The 17615-nt window shown below is 40.0% G+C and overlaps 1 protein-coding gene across 1 annotated transcript; it reads right to left on the bottom strand.

The window, feature by feature from the left end:
- Positions 1 to 4235: 4235 nt before the first annotated feature.
- slc44a1a (solute carrier family 44 member 1a) lies at positions 4236 to 16787 on the bottom strand. Its single transcript, XM_075462915.1, has 16 exons — positions 16521 to 16787; positions 16200 to 16286; positions 13398 to 13540; positions 12737 to 12873; positions 11386 to 11479; positions 10661 to 10830; positions 8690 to 8779; positions 8412 to 8554; positions 8026 to 8212; positions 7132 to 7300; positions 6874 to 7030; positions 5982 to 6065; positions 5756 to 5893; positions 5212 to 5448; positions 4842 to 4916; positions 4236 to 4714 (listed from the first exon to the last, which is right to left on the bottom strand). The coding sequence occupies exons 1-16, from the start codon at positions 16542 to 16544 to the stop codon at positions 4691 to 4693; spliced, it is 1959 nt and encodes a 652-aa protein (XP_075319030.1). The 5' UTR covers positions 16545 to 16787; the 3' UTR covers positions 4236 to 4690.
- Between the last annotated feature and the right edge of the window lie 828 nt (positions 16788 to 17615).

The following is a 17615-nucleotide window of genomic DNA, read 5'->3' as shown; positions in this document are numbered from 1 at the left end:
AGAAAGTCTTTATTTAAATTTTTCTACAACACTCATCACAAGTGTTTTGTGTTTGGAGGACCAATATGAGCGCACATATGATAAACTTGTTTCCACGAGACAGTGTTTCTGTTCCCTATTTGTGTTTTATTTAGGAAACGATGCTGATCTTTGTGGTTTACTGAATAAGGAGGAACTGAGAAAAGGCACAAGTCATATAATTTTGTTACAATTTTAAAGTCTAAAGTTACTTTCATGGCAATTGGAAATAACACATCTCCAATGGGTAGAAGTTTGTATGCATGACATAAATATAAAAACAGCAAAAGCTGAGGGGTACACACTCTGTGTGAATGCAATGAGTTCTGTGCAGAAGACCATTGTTCCATTGTGTAAGACGAAAAAAACAGGTTAAAATTTTATAATGCATCACACCCGCATCATTCACACATGTGGGCATAAAGCACATTCAAGCACACATGGAGCCATGTTGAGCAAACTAGCTACATTGAACAAAACTCGACAGTGAAAAAAGTTTGTTAATTGACGAGGAAAAGTTGAGTTTCCTGTTTTTGCTGGGAGAATACTTTTCTTTTTTTTTTACATTCAACAAAGGCCTGTGTGAGTGAGCTGCAGGAACTCACACAATAGATAAATGTGTGTGTATGTGTTGGCAATGGGACCTGTCAGTAGTTCCAGATAGGGAAGCCTCTGGGTAAATATCAAACTTTCATTTTCACACACTTTCTCTTTGCCCTTATGTGCTGACCTTAGAAATGTGGTGAGATACCATCTGTATGGCTCATGTCCAATCACTCAAGCTTGCTGCTGGAGTCAGCTCAACAACAATAAAAAGTGATCTGCCTGTGTTTGGTGGGGGACTGAGAGCTGATGGGAAATGCCTCAAATTACAGGAAGCCGTTTTGATGATCGGAAATCAGGTTTGTTGGATAAGCAATGCTTTGTGATGCAGGTTCTTTTATCACCTGCAAGCTCTGGTGAAGGATGGGGTTTAGTTAAGGTTTAGCCCCCTCAGGTATTCTATGGGTGTTTAGGCATTATAACCACCTCAGCTGATGTGGTTGTAAACTTTTGTATCAGCTGAGGAAGTTGACTGGCCATACCACCTACTCACTGTTAATACTGACAGACGATGCAGTTAAGGCTATGGAATAAGTTATCTGTATTGCATCTCACTAATGATCATTTACTGCCATGCAGTTAATTCATCATACTTTCGATTAAGGGTTGATGGTTCATATTAAACAAGTGCTGATTTATTACTACACTTTTTGAAGTTGGTGGACTCCCATGACAGAAGCTTTTAAAAAGAATACATAAATCCAGCACAGCAACATAAGGAATATTCTGACTTTAAGTCTATTGTTCAATGGCTTGACCTTTCTGTATAGGTGTTTCTTTCTTCTAATTATGATCACAATCCCAATAATTTTCAGTAGTTTATTTAAAAAATAAAAAGATATTACGCACAACTTTAAAAAGACACTGAATGTCACACTGATGCGCGAAAAGCGCGCAAAATGAAAGTTAAATCCAAACTGGTTCCCAAAAAATAGCTAAAAAAATATATACATATTTAGGTGCCTGTATGGAGTAAGACCTTATCCATCTCTTCTTAACTGAAGGAAGTATGCTACACAAAAGAGAAAAGTAGAATTTCGGCCGTTTGCGATCACAAACATGCAGGCGTTGCCACATCACCCATAATTGTGTGTTTGCGAGTCAGTCGACAGTCCCCGGGAACCCCAAAATCATTGATAGACATGAAAAACTGCTCAGGATTTTGCATTGCTTACTCTGAGAAACTGTGACGTTTGCAGTGTATTTAGAAGAAACTACAAAAGGCTAACAAACGACGAGCGTATCAGCAAACTGATCACCTCATTATGAACATGTTTACATTTTCAAGAGAAACTTCACAGTGATATTTAGCCAACATTTAGCCAAGATATGTATTTCCTTAATGATGAATAGTTTGGGGCATAGTCTGTATATCATACAGAATTAGGACTGAACATGGAAACTGAGCCTTGGGACAGGATATAGGGTGCAGGCAGAGAGAGATAGGGGCATCGCTCTCGTTTATTAGTTATTTGCTGCTGTATTCAGGTTTAAAGTATTGCATTGTGAAACTTTATCAGCCTCACTCTCCGTTTCAGTGTCAACAGCATTATTATGGGCTTGTCACATCACTCAACTCTTGTTTGTGTAGCTAAACTGAAAACGGCTGAGTTGAGCTTTCAGGGCAAGCTGCTTCAGAGGCAGAATGGCTCACCCTAATGGTTACATCAATGTTGGTCACCGCACACTCTGTCAAACACACACAGCAGATCTATGTGGCTGTTCCTGTGTAAACAATAAATATCTTCTTTGGAAGGGCGACAGGACACGTCTAATGGCTGTCATCCATTTTGCTGTTAAATGAGAGGTTTGGATTTTATGTCAGGAAGTAAATGATTGTTGAATAGGTAGGCAGTGTTAGGGCCAGCATTGAGCGACGTTCCCCCCCCCCCCCACACACACACACAAACGCACAGGTATGTGTTACGAAAGAGGTTTTAATACATCATAAGGGCTAAATACGATCCTTACATCAGGATAATTATTCCATTACACAGTTCACCTACATAAAAAAAAAAAAAGGAAGATTCTTGTCTCAGGGAGTCATGTCTGCATTATCCTTTTTTCCTATCCATTAACACTGAGCTTCCAGGAATGGTCATTATGCTGTATTACAGAAATCAGCTTGGTGTGACTCATCAGCTGGCCATCGAGCTGTTTTCCTCTAGGTTTACGTGTTTTATGGAGGTGGACAGCAGTGTGCAGAGAGAGCTTTCCCATCAATAACTACTAACTGCTTAGTGGTTTGATTCTTGGCTGTTCAACACTGAACTGGAAGGGATGAGACAGTATTGTATCGATCAATAGAGTGGGGAGACACTGATGGAAAACAGATTTATGGGCCAGTCTTCTACTTCCACAGAGAGTTTGAACGTACAACGTGTTGTAACGTTAGTCTTTTGAATAAGGGGAAAGTCAGTTCTACAGTGAATTTAGTTTAGCATAATCTTTGTGCTTGGAAATAATATAGAAAAAAATGGATCTGCAAAAATCAAAATATAGAGACGCGTAATGTAGGAGTGTAAAAATGTGCCGATGACACAATTTAGGTTATTTTTTTGTAAAATAGTTTGAAGTCCTAAAGTGTGGATTGACTGGAAAGTAATGAGAAGTAAAAATGTCAGCATTATTTACTTTCTGTAAGTGAACTCGGGGCATTTATAAGTGGATGCCAACTCCTGATGATTGGGAAGTAAAGGGTCAATGCATTTTAGAAGACATGCTGCCCTCAGGTGGTTACACTCGGTTGACACCACAGAACGAAGCTGCCCCTTCTCTTTCTAAATGTTAATGTCGGTTCATTTCTTTTGTTTTATTGTACTTGTTTCAGTAAAGCAGGAGAGAAGAGAAAATAAATTCCACTGTTTGTGTTTAAAGTCTAACAGACTCTAAAAGTAGAATATTTAAACGCTTAAAAACTCCTTTTAAAAGTCCTTTACAATCTCATGTTCAAACAAATTGTAATGTTCTGCAAAATTAACTAATATTATGTTCCATTTAGCCATTTTCCAGTAAATGTAACATTTTATTCATTAGTAAATAATTCAATTCAGTTTTTATTTCAAATTTACATAGCAGCTCAGTAAGCGATATCAAACCTTTACGGTATATACACATTACACCAGTAAACACTGAGATCTGGGAATAAGGATGTGATCAGAACTTGTTTGGAGATTATGTCAAAAATATTGAGTCAGTTTCTATTGTATGCCCATACTCAAAATGTCCAGGTTGCACTTTACTGCTGCTGGTTGCAGAATTGATTTGCACTATGGACTCAATTTTTTCATGTTGTTTGTGATCGTGAGGGTGAGCAGTGAGTGTTTTCTTTTATCATTTTTAGTATTTATGTGGAATGTTGTTGTCCACCATGAGGAGCAGCATCTCCAATTTTGTTGTATTTTATACAATGACGATAAAGTTTCTGTTCTATTCTTCTACCTTCTTGCAGGTACGATGGCACCAAATAATGGCATCAAGTCACATCCCACTAAGACATCTGCCTTCTATGACAAGTTTAACGTTTTATTATACAGACTGAGGCTGTACAGAAGACACTTCTAGTGACACTCGTGTTTAATTGATGCTTGATCTGGAAAAACAATCACACTGTGTTTGTAATTGTAATAAAAAATGTTTATTAGTTATATACAATTTGTTTTGTGAAAAACAGACACATATGGTGAGTCCTTTGTTTTAAAATATGCTCTCAATCGATCAAATTTCAGTTAAACATGGCACGTTTTTTTTTTTTAAAAAGACAGAAAAACAACAAAAATACGTTGAACCAAGTTAAGTTACATACATTATTGAGAATTCACTGAAAAGGAAATGTCAGCTGGATAAAGAAGAAAACAACTTTTAGATGACAAAACAAAGGCAAATGAGCTTTCACCACATTCTACAAGTCGCAAAAGTTTTCCTTAAAAATCATCCGTCAAAAACTGAAGGCCAAGTGAGATGAAGGCTGCGACCGTTCAAAGCGTCTGTACAAAATATACTTTAATATCACCAATATTCCTGTTTCATGCTGGTAAAAGTATTCTTTAACAGTCTAACTGACTCCTGGTCAAGCTAAAGTGCTTCCACGTGCCTGCAAAATAAAGTAAAAACAAAAATTAAAGACCCCCTTCACCATAATCACACCCACATATTCATTCTCTGTCCAGCTCGAATTTAAATTCTAAACAAAACAAATACTCAAACGTTTTTCAACTCACCATGGGCTTCATTTCCTTCCCATCTCCCTCTTTTGGTTTGGAGCGACCCATTTTTTTACTGTTCTCAACAAATTCCTGGAATGGGACACATAGTGATTAAAAAGGATTAAAACAAAAAAATCATTCAAATGACAAAATAGGGAATCGTAAAGGACAAGAAAGACTGGGATTTTAGGTCAAAATGGCCGTTTCATCTTGAATTTCAGCTTGTCCAATTTAGTTTTTACCAATAATTGAATATTAGTAATTCAAAATTCTTCTTATGGTCACTTATGCATAAGCCACTGTAAGTTTATGCTGAGGTACGTCTTTCCACCGAGCCCTGGAATTATCATGACAACACCCCCGGGATGCCCAATCAAACTCTCACCATTAAGGATTTGTCCATGTAGTACTCGCGCCCAGAGCTGCCATCATTATACTTTGTGTCCACAGCGAAGCAGAGGAACAGGACGTCGACGACGTTCTCAAACACAGAAAGGAAGCAATGGGCCACGAGGAAGGCAAATAAACAGACAATGAGGAGAGGCAGCACCCACACGGTGTAGTCCCTCTGGTAGTTCAAAGCCAGGATGCCAGCAAAAGCTGTGCAGGAAACTATAAGAATCTGAGAATGTAGACGCAAGGTTAACTGGAGAACATTAAACGCAAGTGGCAACATGAACAGGTAATATATATTTTAGCCACTTGGGGGCAGTGCATGCAAGTCCTGAACACAATGCTCACAAAACCGTAACAACTTGTCAAGACTAGTTTCTACATTAGCATTTCATAATGTCAACGGAAAACCCAGATTTTTGCCACTTTAAGGACTGTGGCTGATCATTTTACTTTGAATCCCCAAAAGCTGTTTCAGAGAATTACTCTGCATAACATACGTTGTAGACGTATTTATTGATGTATTTATGAGATACCTTTCCCAAGAAGAGCACAAAGTCGCCCACAGTGTTGATGGCTGCGACTCGGAGTGCGTTCTCCACCAGGATAACAAATGAGTCGCGGGCTGAGGTACAGAAACTGGTGCTGTTGATGGCTGTTGCAGTGTAAGCATTCTGAAATAATTAGACAACAGATTGTAAGTGGAAAACATCATGGATCTTCAAAATATTGGATTTGCAACACTTGCATACGATTACTTACTTGATTTAGGTATGCTAAACATTTCTCGAGACACCACAAACAGCAGACGCAGGCTTTCAGCATGCATCGGGCGCAGGCATTTTCCTGTAAGAAATGAAGAAATTTAAAGAAGTTCAACGATCTCACCGACAACATATCTATAAATGGATGAAATGTGCCAATGTTGGCAACTTACTAGCTCGATTTGGAACCGTATTGGAGATTAAGATTCAACCAACACTAGAGAAGTTTCGTACTTTCAAACTAAATGCTTCCAACTTGTTTTGAAATACACAAACCCTTGTTGTGTACATTTCTGGACCTGATCATGACCGCTTTGCTTTACGGTACCGCATCACGCACCAGCAACTAGATAATGACACACTTTCACCAAAAAAAAACTAACAAAAAAAAAAAAAACAGGTTAGCTTCATTGTTGCTATCCATGAGTAATAACTAATTAGCTCTCCTGCTCGGTCCAATTTGTTTTGCTTGGCTCTGTTGGTAAAGTTGCCGACGTGCAGGTTGAAATTCATAAAAAGAATACATCCACGATCGTTTAACCCTCTGCTCTCAGCTGTAATCAGGTGAGATCGAAGCTGTGATTGATTCCTGTAATAAAACAAGGCACTATACTCCAGACATTTACTTTACTGCTCTATACAAGTCTGTTCATCTGGGTAATGTCATTTATCAGAGGTTGAAATGTGAGTTTATAACCTTATCATCATTTTCTCTACCTCACAGACCAAGCCTCAGTTAACCACCTCAATTCTGTTTCAGAATAACATGGAATGGATGTACAGCGTTCCGACAGAGGTTTGTTATTATGACAATGCCATCAAATCCCACAACTGTAGGGAGAGCCAAAGTTTCTCCAGTGATACTTTAAGCCTATCATCTCATGACCTACCTTTCCTTTGAGCTGGCTGTGGATGTAAGTCAGGATCAGACGGGGAATCTTAACCAGGGTGATGATGAAAGAGCCCTTGGCCAGAGTGCCCAGGTGGTAGCGGATGGTACGCGTCATGGAAGAAAGGATGGGTGTGACTGGCATTTGGGATTTGTTCCTTTTTATACCAGGGGAGAAGACATAATCAAAATCATAAAGACATGAAAATAAATTTAATAAAAAAATTTTTTTTTTAAAGTTCTGCCACCTTTTTCATACCTTGTGAAATAGTAAGTGACTACAGCTCCAGCAATAGTCATCTGCTGGAAGGCAAGAATGAACTCACTAACCCAGATGAGACCAACGGCATGATACCACACCATGTATTGAAGAGGGCCTTGCATTTGATATTCAACCACATCGGTGGAGTTGTTCTTAACAGGTGTCCCTGTGAAAGAATCCAAGCGTGAGTTTGGGCTGCATGTTTCTGTCTGAGGTACAAACTTTACAAACTTTTCTTTCTGTGGACGACAACTTAATACATTCCTGTTGTTTTTGTACAGCATGCCTGGAAGCAGCGGTACTCGTCCTTTTTGTTCACGCAGTCGTGAAACTGGGGCGTGAACCAACATGCAATTCAAATGTAGGATGTTGTGTTGAATTTTTCAAAATCAAACCGCGTAGCATTTTCTTTTGACAAGAGCTGGGCAATCGTTTTCCAGCTGATAAGGTATAAGGCTTAATTACTCATCATTCAAATGACTCCGTGTAAAAACCTAACACCAAAAAATTAACAAAGCTTCCCTTGACAGTCATTAATGTCATAATGAGACCAATAAACCCAAACCGAGGGAAGATAAAAACGAAAATGAGACATATGAACTTCTCTTGTGCTTCCCCTTTGTTTTACAAACTACTTCAAAATCAAGGGAAGAAAAAAGAGAAGTGGGAGATGACAAGAGAAGTTCTTTGACTGCATTGTCCACATCACGAGACTGGCACAAGATTCCACATGTGGGAGTTCAGTCGTGCCATGAAACCCAGACAAAATGTCAAAAAATTAATATTCTACTTGTTTGTTTGGGTCTGATTTGATGGAGGAAACACACACTGACAAGCATTCTGAATTGTGAATAATGACAATGCCAGTTCTCCACAAGCCTTCCTCCTGACCTGTGGTCCCGAGGAAGAGAAGCACAGCTATCCAGTAAACCCAGAAGAGCATGAGGCCCAGGAAGGTCCAGAAAGGCTGCAGGGCCAGCAGGGGCAGGTGGATGAAAACTTTACCCGCCACATGGAACAGAGAGATAGTGAGAGCCACACGCTTTCTCAGGAAGAACATCACCAGCAAGAGCACGACCTGAGAGGTTAAACAAAGTTTGTGGAGCTGTTTAGATGACAATCCCAAGACTTCCTAAGTGTGTTGAGTCTTGCACTCAGTGTTTTCCATTTCATATTCTTAATGCATTGTAGTAGTATGTGTGAAACCAACTATCTAAATTTTTATTTTTTTTTTTAAACTTATCGCCCACAGACAGTGCCGGTGCATGCAGACATACCGTGAAAATGGTAGCCCCAATTGAGTACACAAGCAATGCCTTAACGTTGTCCGAGGCCACTTCTCTCCCAAACACTGATGCGCTGTTACTGTCCAGGGCCTTCCTGTGGTCCGCATAAAGCCACCAGAGGACTCCTGTTCCGCCTGTGAAAGATTACATGTATAGTTGCAACCTTAATAGGACAAAAACATTAACCACAAACTGAAGATAAAAACTAAATGTGCTGCAGTCTTGAATCAGTGGAAAGTAACAAAGAGTGCCAGAGTGCAAAGAGTTACCTATAGAGCCGATGATTACCAGAACTGTGAGAATCCACACCAGCACTTTGGAGATGTAACGAATAACCACCATCATGATTAAGGATAGAACTGCATTCAGGAAAGAAAGAGGAAAAGAGAGAAAAAAGAAAACAGCACACTATGTTAGTATATCAAACATTATCTAAACGAAAAATACACGTAGAATACAATGTGTTCTTTGTATTGTTGTACATTTCTTCCAGTTTCTTTGAAACGGGTGACACATGAAATGTTTAGTGCCACATACAGTGCACAGTGAAAATGAGTACACCCCTGTTGAAAAGTAACATTTTGAACAATATTTTAATACACACACAAGTTATTCCCAAAACGTGCATAGAGTAAGTTTAATACAACATCTGTTGAGCTTACAACAGAAAAGAAAGATCAATAATATAACTTAAATGACCTATTTGTCCATTTTTGTGAAATTATGCTGGTGCAAAAGTGAGTACACCCCTATGTTAAACTCCCTGAGAATGGGCCGTGTTGGCCCGAAATGTCATGAAATGAAAAGGCATTAAAAGGGAGGTCATCGTTGTGCGTTTCATCCTTGCCTTACATTGAAATTTTACATTTTGAGTCTGCACCAGGCTAAAAGAGACGTGTGTGAGATTTGACTGAAATCCTATGGAGAGTATCATGATCTGCTTCAGTAGTCACAGTACATGTTGACAAGCATGTTTCTTTTGGTGAAATTCAGCTTCCTACTGTTGATGGCATCCATACAGCCCCAAAAACCATGTCACTCCCACTACTATGCTTGACTTTAAGCATGGGGCACTTTTCTTTGTACAAATCACTTTTTACCACCACACAGGCTTGACACCACCTAATGCAAATTTGTTCATCTTGGTGTCATCAGATCACAGGACATGGTTCCAGCAATCCATATCCTTAGTTTGTTTGTCAGAGCTTTCGATGGTGTCAAGCCTGTGTGGTGGTAAAAAGTGATTTGTACAAAGAAAAGTGCCCCATGCTTAAAGTCAAGCATAGTAGTGGGAGTGACATGGTTTGGGGCTGTATGGATGCCATCAACAGTAGGAAGCTGAATTTCACCAAAAGAAACATGCTTGTCAACATGTACTGTGACTACTGAAGCAGATCATGATACTCTCCATAGGATTTCAGTCAAATCTCACACACGTCTCTTTTAGCCTGGTGCAGACTCAAAATGTAAAATTTCAATGTAAGGCAAGGATGAAACGCACAACGATGACCTCCCTTTTAATGCCTTTTCATTTCATGACATTTCGGGCCAACACGGCCCATTCTCAGGGAGTTTAACATAGGGGTGTACTCACTTTTGCACCAGCATAATTTCACAAAAATGGACAATATGTCATTTAAGTTATATTATTGACCTTTCTTTTCTGTTGTAAGCTGAACAGATGTTGTATTAAACTTACTCTATGCACGTTTTGGGAATAACTTGTGTGTGTATTAAAATATTGTTCAAAATGTTACTTTTCAACAGGGGTGTACTCATTTTCACTGTGCACTGTATCTCTTACATCCCTAAAAGAAAGAGCTGTTGTGCCAACAGTCATGTATTGACAATCAGAAAAAACAAACCACGCAGATCCAAAGAGATTACAGATGCTTTAAGTGACTTGGGATCAGTTCTGTCTTTTCTGCTAAACAAATAGTGGGACTTGGATCAGATTTGAAATGATTGCCTGGAGGCTACACTTCAATGAATATGATTCCTGTAACTACTCAGACATTTCCTGTTTTTTTTTTTTTTCATTTTTAAATGACAAAAATAGCTTCCCGTCAAACAGTTTCCTTCCTCGTGCACAATTATAGCTGTGTGGCAGCAGAAAATGGAAAAACATAGCCGTAGGTTTTCTTTGGATAAAAACAATTTATCAGCCACAGAAAATATCCATATGTTCTATGACAGAAGCCGGCTTTGTTCCATAGGACAGATGTATGAAAGTGTTCTACCTAAAGCCAGCAGGCAAAGACCCATGATGATTTCCTTGCTGGTCGTCACCCCTGCGATGACCCGACGTAACACGTTGTTGTCACTGACAAATGTGATGAAAGCCTGGGCAAACTCCGCATAGCAGCCAATATCCGTGGGAATACAGCGGTGGAACACGGGGACAGACTTACTGAAAACATTATAAAAAAATAAATTTTTAAAAAAAAAAGCATGCTATTACTTTAAATGTTTCAAATGAATTATCTCTGAAGCGGAACACTATAAGCTAAGATAGATTACATGTATGAAGAGAAATGTAGATAACCTTCATGTACTAGACTGAGTATAAGCAGGCAAGGCTACAGATAAATCTCTGATACATTAACTGAATCTACAGTAAAATTATTCCAAAACTGAATAAGCTATGATTCTCCAGATTTATTTATGATAATCTCATAAATATCAGATATATGAACATGTTACTTGGTGTGCTGGTTTTAACATATTTCACCATGCTCTTCTCCAGTCCTTACTAGATAGATAAGCAAATATGCTTTCTTGATCCAATGACAAAAATATTCTTAACAATTGTACCAGATGTGGCCAGAAACCCAGTCTCCTGGGTGAAAGTCCTGCTGTTGACTGCAGCCGTCATGACCACCCTTTATCTTAATTGTCCATTTCGTGATCACAGTTTTAATAAAGTGGAAAAGCTTTTTTCAATTGAGAGGATATAATAAATTACCTTGGTGGAGCAGGAAGTTTTGGGCATTTAGTGAATCTGTCTGGATGGCTCACATATCTTGTGGCAGTAATATCATAGGAGCAGAGATAGGAGCCTGATGGAGGGGGAGGGGGAGGGGGGGGAGCAGAAATTAGATTACCATTTTAGAACAAGAAAGTAATGTACCAAAACATATGTAGCCCATATGGCAAAAGTGGCCTAGTGAGCATTCTTAATCAACAATGGTTAAGGCTCAGGTGTATAGGCTTAAGCTGAAATGTGAAACAAGTTGCTGGAGGTGCCTTGATGCGGGCACACCAATTCATGTCCGATGATACTGCCCCGTAGTTTAAGGATTCTGGTCTGCAGTTCACAAGTTCATTAAGGCAATTACCGACCAAGAATTCCCACTTGCATGCACTTATATTTGGTGTTCAGACTTCATCATACGACTGCCCAGTCAATGGTGGGAATTGGCTCAAGCACCATTGATCACTGACTGATTTGATCTCCTACTCCTCCCCCTCCCGTTGCCTTTTTTTCTAGTTTCACTGGAATGCTCTTGTTAAATAGTCTCTTACTCTGGTGATACGTTTCACGAGCAAATACTGTCTTATCATGAAAAAGAAAGTACTGTTTTGGCTCCAATACTGCTGACTTCCGAGACGGTGCTCCGTTCATCTTGTGGCATCTTGGATTGCGTTTGTCACCGCTACCGGACACATCAGGAAGCAGGATGGATAGTTTTTACAATCTGCTCAGGCATTTTGACGGATGGAAATTTTTTTTGAAAATCTACATTATCTGCGGTACATGTCGAGCTTCAGATATTACTAATGTATGTCAATACACAACGTCGGCCACAATTATAAGGCCACAGATGTGAGAATAGCATTGATCATCTTGTTTGAAGCCGTGCTCAGCTGAAAAACTCTGGGTACTTGTATTCATGTGGATATTACATGACAATTACCACCCACATAAACATTGTAACAGACCAAGTACTAAGAGAGGTAGCCTCTCCCAACAGGACAATGTGCTCCATCTAGGAGCTCAAGAAGCTCACTGCCCTCCAAACTCCTTGGACCTCATTTGGATTAAATATCTCAGCGATGTACCCAAGAAAGCCCCATACTACAGCCTTAAGAAGCCCCCCCAGTTGACAGCACAGGACACCTCCAGATGTTCTCCGTCCATACCCTGATTGATCAGAGCTGTTTTAGGCAGCACAAGGTGGCTTAATACAGTATTAACCTGTTGATATAATGTTGGGGTTGATCGATAGCTGGGAGTTAGGTGACACTAGATAATCTAGTAAATACACTAGACCTATACTTTTCGAAAAATATTTTCACCGGTGCAGTTTTCTCACCATTTTCAAGAGCAAACTGCTTCAAATCTTTGTATGTCATCATTTCGGTACTGGGACATTTGGAGACACACAGGGCAATGGACTTTATCTTCCCGTTGATGAGGTCGAGGTTGCAAGGGTCGAGAAAGAAAACATACCTAAAAGTAGAGAAGTTGCAATTTCAGATTCAATGACTGGTCAACACTGCCACACACACCCATATAATTCAAAATAAGAAACACTTTCTTTGATAAAACTCTTTCTATGTTGGCCAGTTGGGGCTGTTTTGTCTGGGCAGAACATTAAAGATGGGGACATTTGCTACCCTGTTAGACAGATCCTTCTTTGTTGCTGAAATGCCTTTTATTCAAAGCCTTCATGGGCAATCAGCCCATCAATAAAGCATGACCCATTGTTTCAGTTGAAACTGGGCCTTCAGGCTGCGTGCTGATGGAGAGCTCCAGTCCAAAAGGGGGAATACAACCAAAAACAAATAACAAAAATATCACATCAACTGAGATTTTCTTAACAAGACCGATATAAAAGGGATGCATGCTAGCGAGATCTGGATCTAAGAACATAAAGAGCTTCAGTTCACAGCTTCCCTATGAGGCTGAGTAGCTCAGAAAATATACTGAAAAGTAAACAGACTTCTGTGTCATCTCCAACAACTGAGGCTTACTTGTTTGCTGTCATGTCCCGACCACTGAGGGGTACTCCTTCAAGCTTCGTGTTATTCCGGCCACACGTGTTTCCATAACTATCATATCCTGAGACAAGCCTGGTGGCTCCTCCTGTGGCAATGGCAAAGCCACAAATACATGCCTGCAAGTGAAATAAATCAAAAGGATATTAACTATCAAAAAGGATACTCAAGTCAAGTGCTCCCCAAAAAAAAAACATTTTAAACTAATACATGCCGCTGCCCCTTTCTTTTTTGCATGTCATAACAGATTATAATACCCTCCACGGTCATAATTCAACTCAATTCAGTTCAATAGAACTTTATTACTCCCCAAAGAGAAATTATGTTGCTGCAGTGTCAATTATTGTTACAGTTGGATAACAAAATAAACTAAATCAACGATAAAATTAATAAAAATTAGCTGAAAAAACTTTGGAAAGTTGAAGTGGAGTGTAGAGACGTGCGTTTGGAATCTTCAAAGATCGCCAGCTTTGACAACATCTTTGCTGATGATGTCACACAAAGCACCGGCAGGTAATACAGGTGAAATCTCTCTCTCGCTGCAGTCTCTGTCTGCCTGTATAGTCTAAAAGCCGGTTGTTAAGAGTCTCTTTGTTTCAGTGAAGCAAATACTCCCGACAGACCTCCATGACAGGGCTCCAAGGTTTAAACTTTCACCTCCTTTCTCTTTGTTCTCTGTTGACAGATTGCTACAAAGGGAGATCAGGCCTTGTCCATTGGAGCCCCCGTCACTGAAATCAGGCAGCAGATACTTTCTTCTTATATATCCTTCATAATGTCCTCCATAAAACATCTATCCAACTCTAAAGCCGGAGTTATAGTTGACGCGTCTGTCATGGCGGTGTCGGACCGTGACGTCAAAATGACGTATCAGGCCTGGCGCTTCCCTTGAAAAGACGGCGCATCGCGTTGTCGTGCACCACTCGATTTTTGTAACTTGGCGGCGCCAACAACGACAGACCGGATGGACCGATGTGAGACCAGGTTGAGTCAGGAGGTGCGTACAGGTTTGTACAGCACCTGTATGAAACTACAGTGAAACAGCACAGGGAGCACGTAAACTCCCAAAACTGCTGCACAGAGATGGGCAGAAATTTGGTGAAAGAGGGAGAGTTCTGTAAGAATGTGTGGAAGAAGCTACGGGACAGATACGTGAAGGCAAAGAAGAGGAGACTCTGTTGATGCCGGGGGCTTCAAACCTTCACCTCTATTAACTGAATTAAAAAATTAAATGATCCGAATACTGCAGCAGTATCATTAATTACAGTATTCTTGCTCTTGACAGAGGCATTGTTTTCTTCTCCGCTTTCGTGGTTGTAGAGTAGCGGTAACCTTCACGTAGCAGCGCCACCTCTGTGACGGAGAAAATTGCAACTACTGGCGCATCGACTTGCGCCACTATATATCGCGGGCACGAAATTGTGACGTCATCAACACCGCTCGCGCTAGCAGACGCGGCAACCATGCTAGAGCCTTAACTCCCCCTGATCCCTCCTTGCCAAGCAATTAGTAACATTGTTAAGGAAATTGATATACAAATAACACTTTATTGTTGTAACAGAGTGCCATCTACCTGAATCAAAGAGAACAAAGATGACAGCATACATTATATATCACAAGGCAAAAGTCTAATGTTTTTTTTCTCTTCTATGTGCCAACATTGCAACCATAGATATTCTAAAAACCATCACCCTAAAAGAAATAGGCTTGTTTAGAAATTACTTAAAACTCTGTTTGTGTGTGGATGAAAGCCCGAAGAGCTTAGGAGAAGCTACGTTTTTTTTCCAAAAATATCTGAATGAGTATCCACAAAGCATGTTGCTTCAGCAAAGTGACAGTGACAAAATAAAGAAGCCCAGTATGTCTTTTGATTGGTCATACTTCAAAAAGGTCCCGTGTGTCGGGTGAAGGGGACACATAGCTGCTAAAATTGCAACCAAATGAATACGTCCCATGGACTGAATTTGGCAGCTCTTTTGAAGAAATAAGAAACGCCTTCATCGGAACCTCGGCGTGTAGCAAACGAGTGGGCCGAGAGCCCAAATATTTTGGTTCTGGTTCAACTTTAAAAAAAACAAACAAAAAAAAAACTCTGTCACGGTTTTAAGTTTGAATTAAATAGTATAATATAAATTAATTAGATTTCTAGCTTATAAGAAAGAAAAAAAGAAGCCATTATGCTCATCACAGGCCATTACAGCATCAGAACCACCCCTGCAACTAGTCAGACTCCTTCATAGATCCCATGTTCCACACCAGTTTGAACAAGGATTGAACTTCTGCTTTGAAGCAGAGAACCAAATTACAAGAGCGAGGGAACCCTCATTCTTATGCAACTGTACACAAAAGAAAACGCAGCTAAAAACATTGTTCAGCAAATAAACAAACTTCAATAAAGCTGAATGGATAGCAGTCTAAAACCATTTCAGGTATATCTGGATTCGGTGCAGGGTAATTATGCAAAGATGGGGAACTATTGTCACGTGTATCTGGTGCAACAAAAATCAAAGCTAAGACTAATATAACCCAACAAAGAATAAACCTCGTTCAGTTTTTCTTAAGTTTTGGTGAAGGTTGGTGTCGAAATGTGTAAGGCGAAACTGATGTTTTCCCCTTTGAACCACACTGTTTCGAATTGAGAGCAATGCAGGAGAGGTGGGGGGGGGAATCTATCAGCACAATTATCCAACACGCCCCAGAAAGGCACTGACATCTAATCAACCTTTGAGCATAACAGAAACATGGGGAAACACGCCTGAGCAGAACAGCTCATCTTACCATTCCAACACAAAACAGCGTAAATATGATGAGCCATGGGATATCCGTGCAGCTGCGCTCCTCCAGCGGCTTCCAGTCGCGTTTACTCTGCAAAGACATGAGAGACAAAAGCGATTATTATCCTGGACGTTGTTTTGGTTGAGAGCGCTCTGAAGAAACTCCCCTCCTGTCCCAAATTCCGCAGACAAACAACTAACAACCGAGTTGTCGTGAAACAAGGGGCTGCTGCTGCTGCTGCCGAAGACGTGACGTTACGTTGTACACAGCGTGCAATGTGTAACGAAAGTAGCCATTACACGCGTGAAACTTTTGTTAACTTACCTCTGCACTGCTACAACATCCCATTGTCAACTCCGAGAACACAACTTCGTCAAAAAACAACAAAACTTTGAGCGTCTTTACTTGGTTTAACCTTTTAGTTACTTCGGCTCATTCTCTGCTTCTCTACATCTACTCTTTGTTTTTGTGAGCAGTACAAGAATACATTTGTTATTTATGCAATGGTTGTTTCATTGGCAATCACCCATTTGGGAAAGTCCTTTCGGCTTCAGGTAAACGCGGAAGAAGTCATTCTGCCCAACCCATAAGCAAAAAAAAAAGACATCTTCAGGGAATAATTGGGGCGGTTCTAGGGGCGGGGCCACGGGGGTATTGGCCCCAGCTGAAATCTGATTGGCACCCTGACGTGCCCCTGTCCTGTCACTCATCTGTCTTTTGTCCGGTTCAGTTCCCGTCACAAAAAACGAAGAATAATGCTGTTTTAGAGGAGTGAAATGTGCAGTAGTCACCCACATGCAACTTTGTGTATTTTTGTGAGAGAGATGTTTTGAACTGACAGTATTTGTGAAAAAGTAAAAAGGTTTTTAAAAAATGAAATAAAATGCTGGATTTTCTCACATGCTGTATGTGTGTTTGAGAGCATTTTGTCTATGTACAGTAAAAATGCATGTAAAATTGGTTAGGAGTTTTTTTTTTAAATTATGTGTTTAATTAAGTGTTTGAACATGGTGTGACTGGTGAAATATATATAAACAGTACCTTACCAAAACAGGGAACTGTGTGCAAGGGTGTTGGACAAATACTTGGCCCCTCTATGAACACTGGGGCCCCTTAATGGCTCCTTACTCAGAAATATCCTAGATCCGCCAAGTTGGTCATAATACTTCCAGTACTTAATGTCATCGTTAGCTTAACATTTATTTTAAATTAACAAGGAACTGTAGTTGGAAAAGAACCCAAACACCTCTGTGTGCTCTTAACATATTATTTTCTCCTTTGATAAAAGTAATTGACCTCCGCTGGGTTTGGAATAGGAAAGATTATACCATTGCAAATACGCTAACGGTGTGGTTAATGGTTACTGTCGATCATTTTATGATAGATAAATAATGTGTGCTGTTGTTGCTTACAGGGTGG

This window comes from Odontesthes bonariensis, chromosome 4 (genome assembly GCF_027942865.1).
Source record: "Odontesthes bonariensis isolate fOdoBon6 chromosome 4, fOdoBon6.hap1, whole genome shotgun sequence".
NCBI classification, from domain to species: domain Eukaryota; kingdom Metazoa; phylum Chordata; class Actinopteri; order Atheriniformes; family Atherinopsidae; genus Odontesthes; species Odontesthes bonariensis.
The sequence above is the reverse complement of the archived record's forward strand: the minus strand, read 5'-3'. Positions and strand labels throughout refer to the sequence as shown.

Coding starts and splice junctions, on each gene's coding strand:
- slc44a1a (XM_075462915.1), bottom strand. CDS start 16,544: ATGGGATGTTGTAGCAGTGCAGAG. Junction 7,301..8,025: donor TCTCTTCCTCGGGACCACAG/GTCAGGAGGAAG, acceptor ATTCTTTCACAG/GGACACCTGTTAAGAACAAC. Junction 7,031..7,131: donor GTCACTTACTATTTCACAAG/GTATGAAAAAGG, acceptor TGGTATAAAAAG/GAACAAATCCCAAATGCCAG.